This window comes from Leptonotus elevatus, chromosome 13 (genome assembly GCF_054856555.1).
Source record: "Leptonotus elevatus isolate MCC_2025b chromosome 13, RoL_Lele_1.0, whole genome shotgun sequence".
In the NCBI taxonomy this organism is placed as follows: Eukaryota; Metazoa; Chordata; class Actinopteri; order Syngnathiformes; family Syngnathidae; genus Leptonotus; species Leptonotus elevatus.
In genome coordinates this window covers 6,254,198-6,267,418 of record NC_141251.1, presented here as the reverse complement: position 1 = coordinate 6,267,418, position 13,221 = coordinate 6,254,198, and the positions used below count along the sequence as shown (strand labels likewise).

General features: G+C 38.5%; 1 protein-coding gene and 1 long non-coding RNA gene across 4 annotated transcripts in view; one reads left to right on the top strand and one right to left on the bottom strand.

Annotated features, from left to right (window-relative positions):
- The window catches only part of LOC147163604 (semaphorin-4G-like), a 28,833-nt gene that overhangs the window by 13,756 nt on the left and 1,856 nt on the right, over positions 1-13,221 (top strand). For all 3 annotated transcript variants that reach the window (XM_086093162.1, XM_086093161.1, XM_086093164.1), the window contains 11 exons: positions 402-464; positions 562-660; positions 1,280-1,370; positions 1,447-1,554; positions 3,819-3,979; positions 4,827-5,002; positions 5,978-6,122; positions 8,562-8,784; positions 10,209-10,324; positions 10,412-10,566; positions 11,810-11,868. In XM_086093162.1, the coding sequence (XP_085949288.1) occupies positions 402-464; positions 562-660; positions 1,280-1,370; positions 1,447-1,554; positions 3,819-3,979; positions 4,827-5,002; positions 5,978-6,122; positions 8,562-8,784; positions 10,209-10,324; positions 10,412-10,566; positions 11,810-11,868 (1,396 nt within the window). The remainder of the gene's footprint in view (positions 1-401; positions 465-561; positions 661-1,279; positions 1,371-1,446; positions 1,555-3,818; positions 3,980-4,826; positions 5,003-5,977; positions 6,123-8,561; positions 8,785-10,208; positions 10,325-10,411; positions 10,567-11,809; positions 11,869-13,221) is intronic.
- Positions 10,370-13,027, bottom strand: LOC147163605 (uncharacterized). The gene is made up of 4 exons (XR_015096902.1): positions 12,856-13,027; positions 11,797-11,896; positions 10,776-10,833; positions 10,370-10,657 (listed from the first exon to the last, which is right to left on the bottom strand). It is a non-coding gene; the product is annotated as an uncharacterized LOC147163605 (long non-coding RNA).

Here is a 13,221-nt window from a genome sequence, read left to right as displayed (position 1 = left end):
GTGTGGCTGTGTTCAAATGTTGTAGTATTTTCACCATAAATAACTTTTAGAGGGGAGAAATGACTTAAGACTGTAATAAAATGTGTAAAATAAATAATAATAAAAAATAGTATTCTACTTTATTTCCGGATGCACTCGATATCCTACTGATCATGCTATTCATTCTCTAACAAGACTTATAGTATAGGTGCTAAAAAATAACCAAAATGTTGGCATCGGGAGACTGAAAAGCAGTCTTTGAGGTCATCATGCAATAATTATTTGATTGTGAGCTCGTAATATGCATGCTAATCACTGTACTCTGGAAATTCCTAACTGAAGGACAAAAAAAATGTGATCAATCATACAACAATAGTCAGTGCTTTGTAACCTGCTCTTGTGTCTGCGTTTTGTTACGTCAGATTGATTGGGAGGCCTCCCCCGAGCAAAAGCTCCAGTGTCTTCTCAAGGGAAAAGACAACAAGGTGGACGTTTAACTTTTCCCTCTTTCCTTTTGTATTTATATCCTTACTAAATCTTTTATTTTTATTTTTTTTTTATCTCCTCTTCCTCTTCCACCAGACGGAGTGTTTTAATCACATCCGCTTCCTGCAGAGGTTCAACTCCACGCACCTCTACATGTGCGGAACTAACGCCTTCAGTCCTCTTTGTGCATATATAGTATGTTCAACCCGAGTGCGGGCCTGCTTTCATGTTGCATTTACATACAAATGTCACTGATTTACTTATCAGGGTACAGTAGTACACATCTATGAATTTTTCGAGTCATGAGCCCTCGCTTGGTTAAATATTTTGCTTCGTTTCGCAAGCCATAGATGTACTCCGATTTGAACCCTGAACCTCGGAGCAGTGAGGCAGACGCGCTAACCACTACAACACCGTCACAAGATTTCTCTTTAGTATTCTACTGATTGCATTTATTTGAACGTTCTGATATTCCAACCTTGAGGTTCACAAGGCTACATTGACGCGTGTCTGTGCTGTATTCAAGCCTTTAGACCGACAAGGCCACCGGCCCAGGTGTGTGGTTGTTATGCCAACACAAAGCTTTCAGGGAGAATTAATGCGTGAGCTGGAAACACATAATCCATTCCACAGCACTTTTTCTAAACAGATTAAGTCTTCCAATTTGCTTATTGTGTCTTCAAATATGTGTATATCGTGTGTTTTAATACATTTAAGTAAATTAAATTAATAATAAATCTAAATACTGTATTCTAGTATTTTAAATTCCATCTATGTCTTGTTTTTTTTTTTTTTTTTGTTTTTTTTTTTACAGGATGCTGAGAAATTTGTGATGTCTTCGCCCGAAGAGGGCCGAGACAAATGTCCCTACAACCCGACAACGGGGTACACCGGTCTCATTGTTGGTAGGGGCTCCCTTCAGATACCAGCCACCTCCAAAAAGAACGGCAAATTCCCGAGATGACTTTGGTTTTCTCTCAGACCAGGAGCTGTTCACCGCTTCCCAATATGAGTTTCGAAGTTTCCCGGATATCCGGCGCAATTCTCCCACTCTGAAGACGGAGGATGCTCCCACGCGATGGTTGAATGGTGAGAAGTCACATTAAAACTCTTCTTCTTTTTTTTTTTAAACCAGCAATTGTATAGTGCAGTGATGCATATTTGTATTGATTTATCACATTAAATAATTTTCTTTATAATTACATAATGTAAATAAAAAAATAACCATCATCAAATCAACAGTTTTAACTTTCCAAATTAATAAATAACATTTTAAAAAAATGAGTAACTGTGTTATCATTAAAATGAATACTTTTCAATACACATTTACCATATTTTAATTTATTTTACAAAATAATTGGTTGGTTAATTAATTATAATTTGATTGTGGGAATGCTGAAGCATTGCAAATATATTCATGCCCATTATGCTAAGTATACCAACTGACTACCATATCAAGAAATTAATTATTATAATTTCACTGAAATGATTAAATGCATGCCTAGCTTTTAGCATCAGATGACACTTTTCAAAATTAATACGCCATGATTTCAAACAAGTATACTCGGTGGTTAGAGCAATTTCCTTCCACCACGGAGTACCTGGGTTCAAACCCTGCTTGGACCACATTTTAGTACCTTAGAAGACACTGTTCTTTTTTCTTTCTTTTTTTTAACTCATCTTCAAATGACCTGACCCATCTATTCAGTTTACATATCAAACGTGGCCCTTGACTACAAACGCTTGCCCACCCCTAAGATAACCGTCTCTACATGTGGCAAGATAAATCAGATTTTTGTGTTTGTGTGAGAATTGGGGTAAAAAAAAGCCTGAAAAGCTTGCAGTGCTTGTCTCTGTTTTATTGGATATTTGCCAAGCCCGCTGAGTGAAATCTAGTTATCGAGCTCTGCATCTTAATGCTTGTTTTCTAACAAGCGGGATCTGAACGAGCCTCTCATGTTAGCGTCAGTGACTTTGCTGAGAACATGCATAAACATGAGCTCCAGATATAATTGGGTCTCATTCTCAACGAGGAATAAAAATCTGTCCTGTACTACTGATACTTTACTTTGTTACTGTACTTTACTTGAGTATTTACTTTGCTGGAAACTTTCTACTTCTACGCCTCACATTTGAAAACGTGCACCGTACTTTGATAAAGAGCCTTGTTACTTTTTTCAACCTGTGCTGATAATGACACGACGTAAAACGGACCAACATGAGCCGGGGGAGGGAAAACAAACCCTATGAATTTCTTTTCTTTTTTTTTTAGTTGTTATCGTTAGCTAATTAAGCATTTTTGGTTTGTGTACAACGTTAGCAAAGCTATGGAAATATGTCGTTCTGATGGTACATTGTTTTCATCTATTTGCAGGGCATAGGGTATAAGGGACCATTGCAAAAATCTGCAAAAAATGGAAGCCCCACAAAAACAAAAAGTATACTTACTTATAAATGCCACAAGATGGCAGCAAAGAGGTACTTTTATATTAGACAGTGCAATGGCCTTTAAATGAAGCTTGTCCCATCCCTTCAACCCAACTCAGATTTATTTATAGAGCAACAAAAACAGATGAATGAGTTGTACCTAAGAATAAAACACAGCTGAAATTGTAATCGGGTTGACTGGAGCAGATGATGGTTCACTCACAGAAATATTTCAAGCCTAATTTAAGATTTATGTTGTTGTTTTTTTACAAAACAAATTCCCATGTACTTTTTTTTTTTGGGTGATAATTTTAACACAAACCTACCAAATAAAACTAATATGATATATATTCATTAGTCTAACAGCCTATTTATTAGAAATTCATATTCCTCAGGTTTATGCATTTAGCATTAATAAAGTATAACTTTTTTTTTTTTTTATGTTTTGGGGATGTCTGCATTCAGTTTCATCCCAAAAACAACCCAAAAATTTTAACATAAGTGTTTTTCACATAGCAGTATGTTTATCGTGTAGAGGTATTAGGTAATTCAAACAATATACTTTATGTATTTTAAATAAATACTCTCATTATTATTAATATAGAGTAATTATACTTTACTAATTTTTAATACATAAACCTGAGGATTATGCATTTTAAATAATTGGGCTTTATTAGACTAATGAATATGTATTATATAAGGTTTATTTGTAGGTATGTAAAAAAAATACATACATTTTAAGTTAGGCTTGAAATATTTCTGTGAATGTTGAACGTCAACAAACAACTGCCGTTTTCCAATAGGGGCCCGTTTGCCCGTTGAAATGAACAAAACGAGTATTGTATATAATTGAGAGTACAAATTATTTGGTTTTTTTTACTGGTTGCTTTTGTCCTGAAGTCTACATTTGTCCATCCTTCTTCCAGAGGCCAACTTTGTGGGCTCAGCGCTGGTGAGGGAGAGCTCGAGCAGCAGCATGGCGGGCGACGACGACAAGATCTACTACTTCTTCACCGAGGGCGGCCAGGAGCACAGCGCCACCTCGGGCGGCCACAGCAGGGTGGCGCGAGTGGCTCGGATTTGCAAGGTGAGCCAAGATTTGGCTAATGATACCCGAGGAGGCTTTAACCTAATGCGTGATGGAAGGCATTTGTCGCAAAGCCCTGGGGATGATTAGAAGAGGAGAGGATAAATGTCTGATGGATTCATCGCTGTCTTCGTTGAAACTTTATTAATGCGTTTTTTTTCTTTCTTTCTTTTTTATGTGGATGAAAGTATTACACAGGGAATAAAATTGAATGAAACGTGGACTGTGTTCAGGAAGGGCTGGCTTAAACTCAGCCTTTTGGATTTAAAGGTGAAAGTTCCTCAAGAGTCCAGTTGTGGACTTCTCAATTAGTGTAGCAGATTTTTGAATCTTCTCATGCGTTAAAAATGTCTCGAGGCCCTTAAAATGACCTCAGTGTGACTCCTTTCAAGCTTTAAGTTGGTCATCTTACCCCACAGGTGACCATAGCATTTGCAAAAAGGACAGTAGAAAATTTGAGAAAAAAATATAGTAAAATAAGAAAATTATTACTTTAAATAGGCAAAATGATCTGCCAACAGAACAAGAAAATTTTACTTAAATTTATCTGTAAGATTTTGACAAATAAAAAAATAATACTAGGCCCATATCAACCACAGCGGTCTTGAAAATAATATTTTTAGACTAAAAACAAGTCATGTTAAATTTTTTCAAGCTGTAACATATAGAACAATTTTCTTAAAATACTTAACATATTAATTTATGTTTGAGTGTCAAGCAGGGATGTAACAGGTCACAAGTTTTTGCAGTTTGCTTTTACATGCCATCTGTTGCTCTCTTTCAGGGTTTCCTCCCATGTGCCAACTTGAGCCGAGCATCATTTTTTTTTCTTGTATCTAACCCTCAGGGAGACCGAGGTGGCCTCCTCACTCTCCAAAAGCGCTGGACGTCCTTCCTCAAGGCCCGGCTCACGTGCTCCCTGCCCGAGTACGACTTCCACTTCAGCGAGCTGCGCAGTGTCTTCACCGTACCCGGAGACGCGACGCGGGACACGCTCTTCTATGCCATCTTCGGCCTGGGCTGGTGAGTAGCGGGGAGGGGGAAAGAGGGTGATGAAAGTCGGAGATCGATATTTTAAGGCAGTCGGAGCGAGATGAAAGGTGGGATGAGACGGCCAAGATGGGAGCGAAAGGAAAATGTGGCGGGGAATAGATTAAAAATGCAGATTTGAATATGTTTCAAAGGAGGAACTGTCTAGGGTGAAATCAGAGTTCCTACTGTAGAGTAAACCCTTATAATAAGTTATTTTATTAAAACAAATGGAAATGTCATTAATCTGCATCAGTGTCTCCAAAAACAGTCAAAATTTGCAAAGTTATTTTTATATGTCAAAATAAGTTCTCTACAGTATTGCACGTCATAAAAACATACAGTATTAACGTAAATAAACAGAATTACCACATTGTTTATCGTAAAATTGACACTAATTTCATTAACCCGTCCATACCATATGTTAGCATTAAGCTAACAGACTTAGTCTTTGTTGTGTGTTTAGCTATATAGTACAAAATAAACTTCAACTGGGAGCTTCAAACAAGCGCTTTGATATTTTTTGTACAATCTGCCAACTGCCACGGTTGCCAAAGCGTTTTTCAAAATGGAGTTTGTGTGTTATATTTCTCAAATGATCACTTATGATACAACAAATTTTCGAGAACGTGTAGAACTGTTTTACTGTGCTGCGTTTCCTCATTCTCAACTCCTGCTTCTCACATCTCACATTTTCTACACGTCCGTCCTCCTACTCTCTAATCTGCTCCTTAAATCTCTGCCAGAAGTCCTCCTGTGCCTTCCCTCCTCTTCCCTCTTCCCATTTATCTTGTTATTTTCATCTTTTTAAACTAGGTGCGCCACTGATCTACTGTACTTCTACTGCGGTCGCCATGGTAACGCCGGGTTTATCGCTGTTGCCTCTCACACTGTGTACTCTGCTCTCACTCACCGCGTGTGTGCGTGTTTGTTTCTGTTTTTTAATATTTATTTATTTTATTTTTTTAGGAAAAACATAAAGGCGTCTGCGTTGTGTCGCTTCTCGCTGTCTGACATCCAAGAGGCCTTCCGAGGGCCTTACATGGAGACGCAGGACTCTGGCTCTAACTGGAAGGAGTACAGTGGAAAAATTCCTGACCCGCGACCTGGAACGGTAAACACACACACGCGCGCGCACACACGTTAAGTGGCACCTTGCCTTTCGATGCACCAATCTACGAGCTCTTCCATTTAAAGGGGAAGTCCACCCCCCCAATTTTTTTTTACAATAATATGTTCTATGGAGCCCCCTAGTCTAAATATGGTATTTTGATTAATATTCTGTTAAGAAAATATGTGTTAACATATTTGAAATGGCCTGGTCAAAACCATCAAAAAGCCCAAAACGGGTCACAACACCGCCTAGGGGTTAAGCAGTAAAATCCAGCAGTTATTATCAATATCAGAAAGCGGCCATTTTGACACTAACTGTCAAGTGAAAATGACATCACAATTGCTCAAGTCTCAGGTAGCAACCAATCACAGCTCAGCTTCAAAAAACAGGTGAGCCATGATTGGCCGTTGTCATCTTCAGTCAACAGCAAGTGGCAAAATGGTCGCCCCCTGAGATAGAGAAAAATGGCTGGATTTTGCCACATAAATCATATTCCACAAATGTAAAATTAATCAGAATGTCACGTTTCTGTTTATTATTGTCAAGAAATGCTGAATGTTGACTTCCCCTTTTATACACCTCACCGAATTATCTATCCCACCTTTACCAAACTTGCCATGCAGCTATTTTAACATCCCTTCCCCCCCCCCCCCCCCCCCCCCGCGAACTCTCGTCACAGTGTGGCTTGCATTCACCTCATAAGGCATAAGAAGCTAAATGAAGCTCCTGCCTCTCAACGGAGATCAAATGTAAGTGATCCTTAGCAGAGATCCAAAAAGGAGGCAGATTAGCAGATAGAGGCTGATAACGAGTCTGTAAAATGAGGAAGACGAGACTCCAAATCCCAACCGGCTTATACCACTGAAACCTATTTCCCCTGCAATTAACTGCGGCGATGTCTTAGTAGCGCGATAGCCCGGGCTTGGGCTCCCTTAACATTATCTGCCGCGCTGTCACTTGAACACTTAATTTTGCTATTAAACGCAGAGCGGCAGACGGTCAAGGGAGCGGGAAAGCCGCTTACATGAGTCAGCCGCACTCATTTGAGAAAAGGACCCTTGGATGTTCAATCAGGTGTTTAGAGCTGACTGGCTAAATGGGGTTGACGTTTCTTTGCATGCTTGAACATTCTTTAAGCCTCTTGACACTGCCTCATACTTCTAACCATCCTTTTTATTTATTTTTTTATTATTATTTTTTTTTACAGTGGCGGAAAAGTACAATTGCTATTTAATGAAACCAACTGTTGGGATTCACTACATAAAGGGGACGTCAACCTTAAACATTTCTTGACAATAATATCTTATATGTGATCTCACTAGTCAAAACATGACATTCTGATTAATATTACATTTGTGGAATATGAGTTATACAGCAAAATCCAGCCATTTTTATCTCAGGGGGCGGCCATTTTGCCACTTGCTGTTGACTGAAGATGACATCGTTGTTGCTCAGGCAACGACGAATCACAGCTCACCTGTTTTCTGAAACTGAGCAATGATTGGTTGTTACCAGAGTAACTGTGATGTCATTTCACTGATCTATATATATGACCGGATAGGCGATAGGCCAAGACTTTTGAAGCTGCGAGGCCGCCATATTGCTCCTCCCAAGAAACGTTTCTCGGTATACAATCATATACATTTACAATATCAAAATTGAAGAACATTTGGGACAGTACTTAGTAGAAACAGCATGATTTATGATGTTTTAATTTGTTAAACATGAACGAGAGAACTTCAGACATTTTACAACTTGCCTTAAATACATGTTTAAATTATATGCTTAATGATGTTTACAGGAGGAAACTTTTTTTAGTAAATAATTTAGTAGCTTAGTAAATATTTTTTATCAAAGAATTATAACTGTAATTGTAAAAACAAATGATGCCTGCCAAATATAATATTAGGGTCTAAGGAACTAAGTGATAATAGAAAAAGGGGGTCTTCAAAGCAGCACATACCGTCCACTTTTTTTTTTTTTTTACTTGTTAAAAAATAGTGACCACCCCGTCACAAACCCCGCCCCCGGCCCTATACTAACTGCCTACGAGCTGTATATGTCTAATTTGTACGTATGCCGTATAGTTATACAGTAGTTTGCTCGCGAGATGGGAGGAGCAAGATGGCCGCCCTGTCGCTTCAACGGCTTGCATGGCGTGTATGGTCATATATTCATATCAGTTTGTTGTTTTCACTCCACAGCAAGTGGCAAAATGGCCGCTTTCTTATATTGATAAAAACGGCAATATTAACCAGAACACCAGATTTAAACTAGTGGCGCTGCCTAGAACATATTACTGTCAAGAATTTTTTTGGGGGGGGTTGACTTCCCTTTTTAAATGACAAAAACACACTGAAACCAGTTAAAATATGTACTTTTGCCACCTTTACCTCTCTGTTAACTGAAGACTTTATTCGCCCCATTTTGGCCCTTCAGTGTATCACAGACGCCACGAGGGCCAGGGGCATCAACGTGTCCACCTCCCTGCCCGATGACGTGCTCAACTTTGTCCGAAGGCACCCGCTGATGTCCCAGCAGGTCCAGGCGTTCGACCGCCGCCCCCTGTTGTTCAGGAGGACCACAGACTACACACACATGGCTGTGAACGCGGTCCAAGGCTTGGATGGGCAAGAATATCATGTATTATACATGGGAACAGGTGGGTACCAGTGGGAAGCAGCTTTTCATTTTACAACAGTTATCTCATTCACAGTCAACCCTGGTTATTTGTGGAGTTCATGCAAATGAGGAAACATTTGAATAATGGATGCCCTCCTCTGAAATGTATATAATTCCCAGCCTAAAATTATCAGTTTGTCTGCGTTTGCTATTTCAATGCTGTACATTAATAAGTGTTTGTGGTGAGTATGATGGGATTGGTTTATATACAATGTAAATTTTGTAGAGTATGTATTACTATAAACAAAGTCTATTCAGCCCCACTCTACGCAGAGTAAAATTTACACTTGGAAGTGAGTAAAATATTAAAATATTAGTACTTTTTACTCAAAGTATTTTTACTGTGTATGAGAGAATTGGTCTATCCCATGACAAAAATCTAGTACAAAAAATTTTAGAAGGAATTTTTTTAGTACATTTTACTAATTTATTAAAGGAATACTTGACTCATTGAGCCATTTTCAGCAGTAAAAAGTTAATATTTTGTCCAGAATGAATTTGTTAACATCATTATTTTACATGTACAATTAACACCTTTAAAAACAAATTGTTCCACTTGCTGTTTACTGAAGATGACCTCACCTGTGCTGAGTAAATAGGTAACGACTAATCACATCTCACCTGTTTTTTGATTGGTTGTTACCTATTTCCTCAGCTCGACAGCAAGTGGGAAAATGTGTTTTTAAAGGAATTAATTGTTCATAAAAATAATGAAGTTATCACGTTAATTATTGACAAAATATTATCTTCTTATTGCTGAAAATGGCTCAATGAGTCAAGTTTCCTTTAAATAAAAAATAAAAAACTCACAACCTTCAGCTTTGGAGACTGCCCCTCTACCACCCGAATTATGCCACTCCCACTGTTTGGTACTATCCAAAAGGAGGTACAAAGATTCCAGCTGGCACGAACAATATACCAACACACAGTAGGAGCGGCTTGGCTCAAAGGGTAGATTGGCTGTCTCCCAACCTGAAGTGCTTTGTTTGTTCCTTAACCCTTGAGTGACTTTATTTTTTATTTTTAAATAAACTTGTAAATATTAGTCAAAATCTCTGTGAAAAATATTTTAAAAAAAAATTCATGGGACTTTTTTTTTTTATAAACTTGTAAAATGTAGCCAATATCTCTTCTTGCAAAATGTATTTACAATTTCTTAGTGAGAAATATTTATTAATATTTCATGGAACTTATTTATTTATTTATTTTAATAAACTTTTAAAATGTAGTCAAAATATCTCCTTGCAAAATTTACTTCTTCAATTCACTAATATTTTTTTCATGGGATAATCAAATATATATTATATATATATATATATTTGATAAATATAAATTGTGACAGCTTCAGAGGATGTACGTTGCACAGTTTGAGCGCATAATTTAGCCTCACTCTGTTCTGCGCAGATGAGGGCTGGTTGCACAAGGCCGTCCACGTGGAGGGTCAGCTGCACATCATCGAGGAGCTGCAGCTCTTTGAGGAACCGCAGCCTGTGGACCGCGTGCTCATCTCGCTTACACATGTAGTGTGTCTGATCTGCACGTACACACACACATACGCGTCCCAATGCTTGTCACAGTGTTTATTATTTCTCGTTCGTGCAACACAGGTGAGCGTGTACGTGGGCTCTGCGTCGGGCGTGGTGCAGCTGCCCATGTTCAACTGCCGTAGGTACGCTTCCTGCTACGACTGCATCTTCGCCAGGGACCCTCACTGCGCCTGGAGCGGACACCAGTGCGTGGACGTCGTGGTGTACACAGACAAGTGCGTTTTCTTTCTGTCACCGAGCGAGCGAACGAGGAGCATTTCACAAAAGGACCACCTTCCATTTTAGCCAAAGTGAGGGCGCATCCGTCTGGCATTTAATGAGAATAGGAACACAGTAAACATACGTGGATAGGCGAATGTGCGCGTACGCTTTCGTGTGCCTGCTATCAGGTGATCAAAAAGCTGCCGACCGCCTTTTGACGAACCTCAAACAACGCTGTGCCCTGTCACAGTGTCCCTTCCAAGAAGTATTACGCAATCGCTCTGTTGGCAGAAACAAGCATGAGCTGAAAGTAAACACAGTGTGCAGCTGTGTACTCCAAGCCACCTTTCCAACAAGTGGGTACACTTTTGCTCACCACACTATGGTTTGAAATGGTTAACTCTTGCCACTTAAATGTTGGTTATTAAAGCTGCACAACTTTACCCAAAACACAATAGCCTTTTTATTTATGAAATGACATTTGTAGTAGATTAACACATTAGCTGGTCATAATGGGAAGTCCTGCAAGCCTCTGGCCAATAGTTTTCAGACAGGATTCGAGTTTGAATTACACCGCCCTCTGTCTGCGGATGTGACGTCATGTGCGCGTTGTGTTATATGAAGGGAAAATGCAGTTTCATTTTTCAGCCACAGGTACTAGCAGTAGCGATTTGAAATTAAATCTTCTGCATTCGGTACACTTTAAAAAGAGAATTGTTGAACCAATTTAAAATTACAAATTGAATTGTTGACCAATTAAAAAAAAAAAATTGCTTCAATTGGTAACGCACAAATTAAGTACGATTGAATTAAGTTAATCCAGAGTGAATATAATACATTTAATTAATTATGAATTTATTAAACGTAATATACTCACTTTGGATGAACTTAATTTGTGTGTTACCAATTGAAGCCATTTTTTTTAAGTTTGGTCAACAATTAAATTTGTAATCTTAAATTGGTTCAACAATTCTCTTTTTAGAGTGTAGTTTTAGAATGTTGAAAATTTAATAAGCACTAACTCCATGCAGCTGCCAGCATGTACACAATCAGGAACCTATGTTATATAAACAGCTGAATTCCGAAGTTCAATATTTTAACTCAAACAAACCATCTTTATTTCTATTTGTACACATGAAAACGTTTTGACTGTATCCCAAATACAAAACCGCACAGAATGTTCAATGTTGAAGCGAGGAACATCAAACATGTTTATGCTTTGCGCTCATGTGTCGCTTTCTCACCTTTGCCCCGCAGATCCACGTTAATTCAGGACATCCAGCAAGGGAGCAGAGGGTGTGACAACACTCAAGCCGGTACGTAAAATTCTCCAAAAGGTTTGCTCTACCAGTGATGAAAGTGAAATTAAAAAGTCAGACAAAAAAGAAAGATGCCTAGTTGGGCGTGGAGACCCCGTTTGAAAGTTGATTATGCACACGCTCGCCCCTCTGTTCTTTTAATCCCATTCTGAGAGAGATCTGCTTGATATTCATGGCAGGCGAATGCTGCCTTCTTCCTCGCAGTTTCAATCTGATCAAATGTGGCAGCTCCTTGTTTTGGGCTGTGCTAGGTGATAAGATGGCTGAAAGTAATACAAATGTAAAACTTTGGACAAGCCTTTGATATGTAACATGCGTTAGATGTCAAGGAACTGTTTTATGAAATAGGACACAGAGGACATTGTCTACACTGATATTTTTAAATGGCATCTTGTCCTACCTCTTGGTAAAAAAGAAAACATGAACATGAAGAGTGCAGGAGCTCATGTATTTGTCAGATTGAACTGTGAAGCTATGTATGAATCACAATTTTTGGTGTTTGTTATTGTTAACGAAATAACTGAAATAAATAAATCAATCAAAATGAGACTGCTTAGTATTTCTCAGTGGGATGTTTTGGTTAACTCAGGATTCTATTGTAAAAACAACCAAAAATTTTATAATTATAATTTTTTAAAACTATATTATAATGTATTTTTAAGCCGGCTGACATACACCATTTCCAGTTTCCGATTCTAGTTAGCATGTATGATTTTCTCTCCAAAGTCCAGACGCTTACTAATCTCCCTTCTATTTTGCTCTTCAATGTGTGAATGTTCTCGGTTGTAACAGTTCCAGCCAGACGTCTGTGAAAAGTGTTCTCAATTACCCAATCACTTTATTCCCGTGTTAAACTGTTACATATATCATTTTTAGGTTAGCATAGCAATTAGCATGGCGTCTTTCTTTGTCATAGTTAGCTTAGCAATTAGCATGGCGTCTTTCCTTGTTATAGTTAGCTTAGCAATTAGCATGGTGTCTTACCTTGTCATTCCTTTTATGAGAATGATACTTGTCAGAAATGTAACATATTCGTCACCACGGACGCAGTCATGACAGGCTTAGGAGCGACTCCGCTACGTGTTTAGCCGCACTAGTAGCTAGCTGAAGCTCGGTACTAGCTAGCTGCATAAGAAGCGATGCATGCGTCCAGATTCCAGACCAGTGAAGCTTTTTAGGACCCTCTCGGCGGTTGATTCTCTGTTTTGCTCAATTTGTTTTTAATGAGGTACAAAATGCAAATTTTACTATACATATTTCGGGTCTTACATACTTTGTGTGTTTTTTTTAAATGTATTTTTATATTACTGTACAGCTGTACAGAGGTAAGGTTGAACCGTCGTTCAGGGA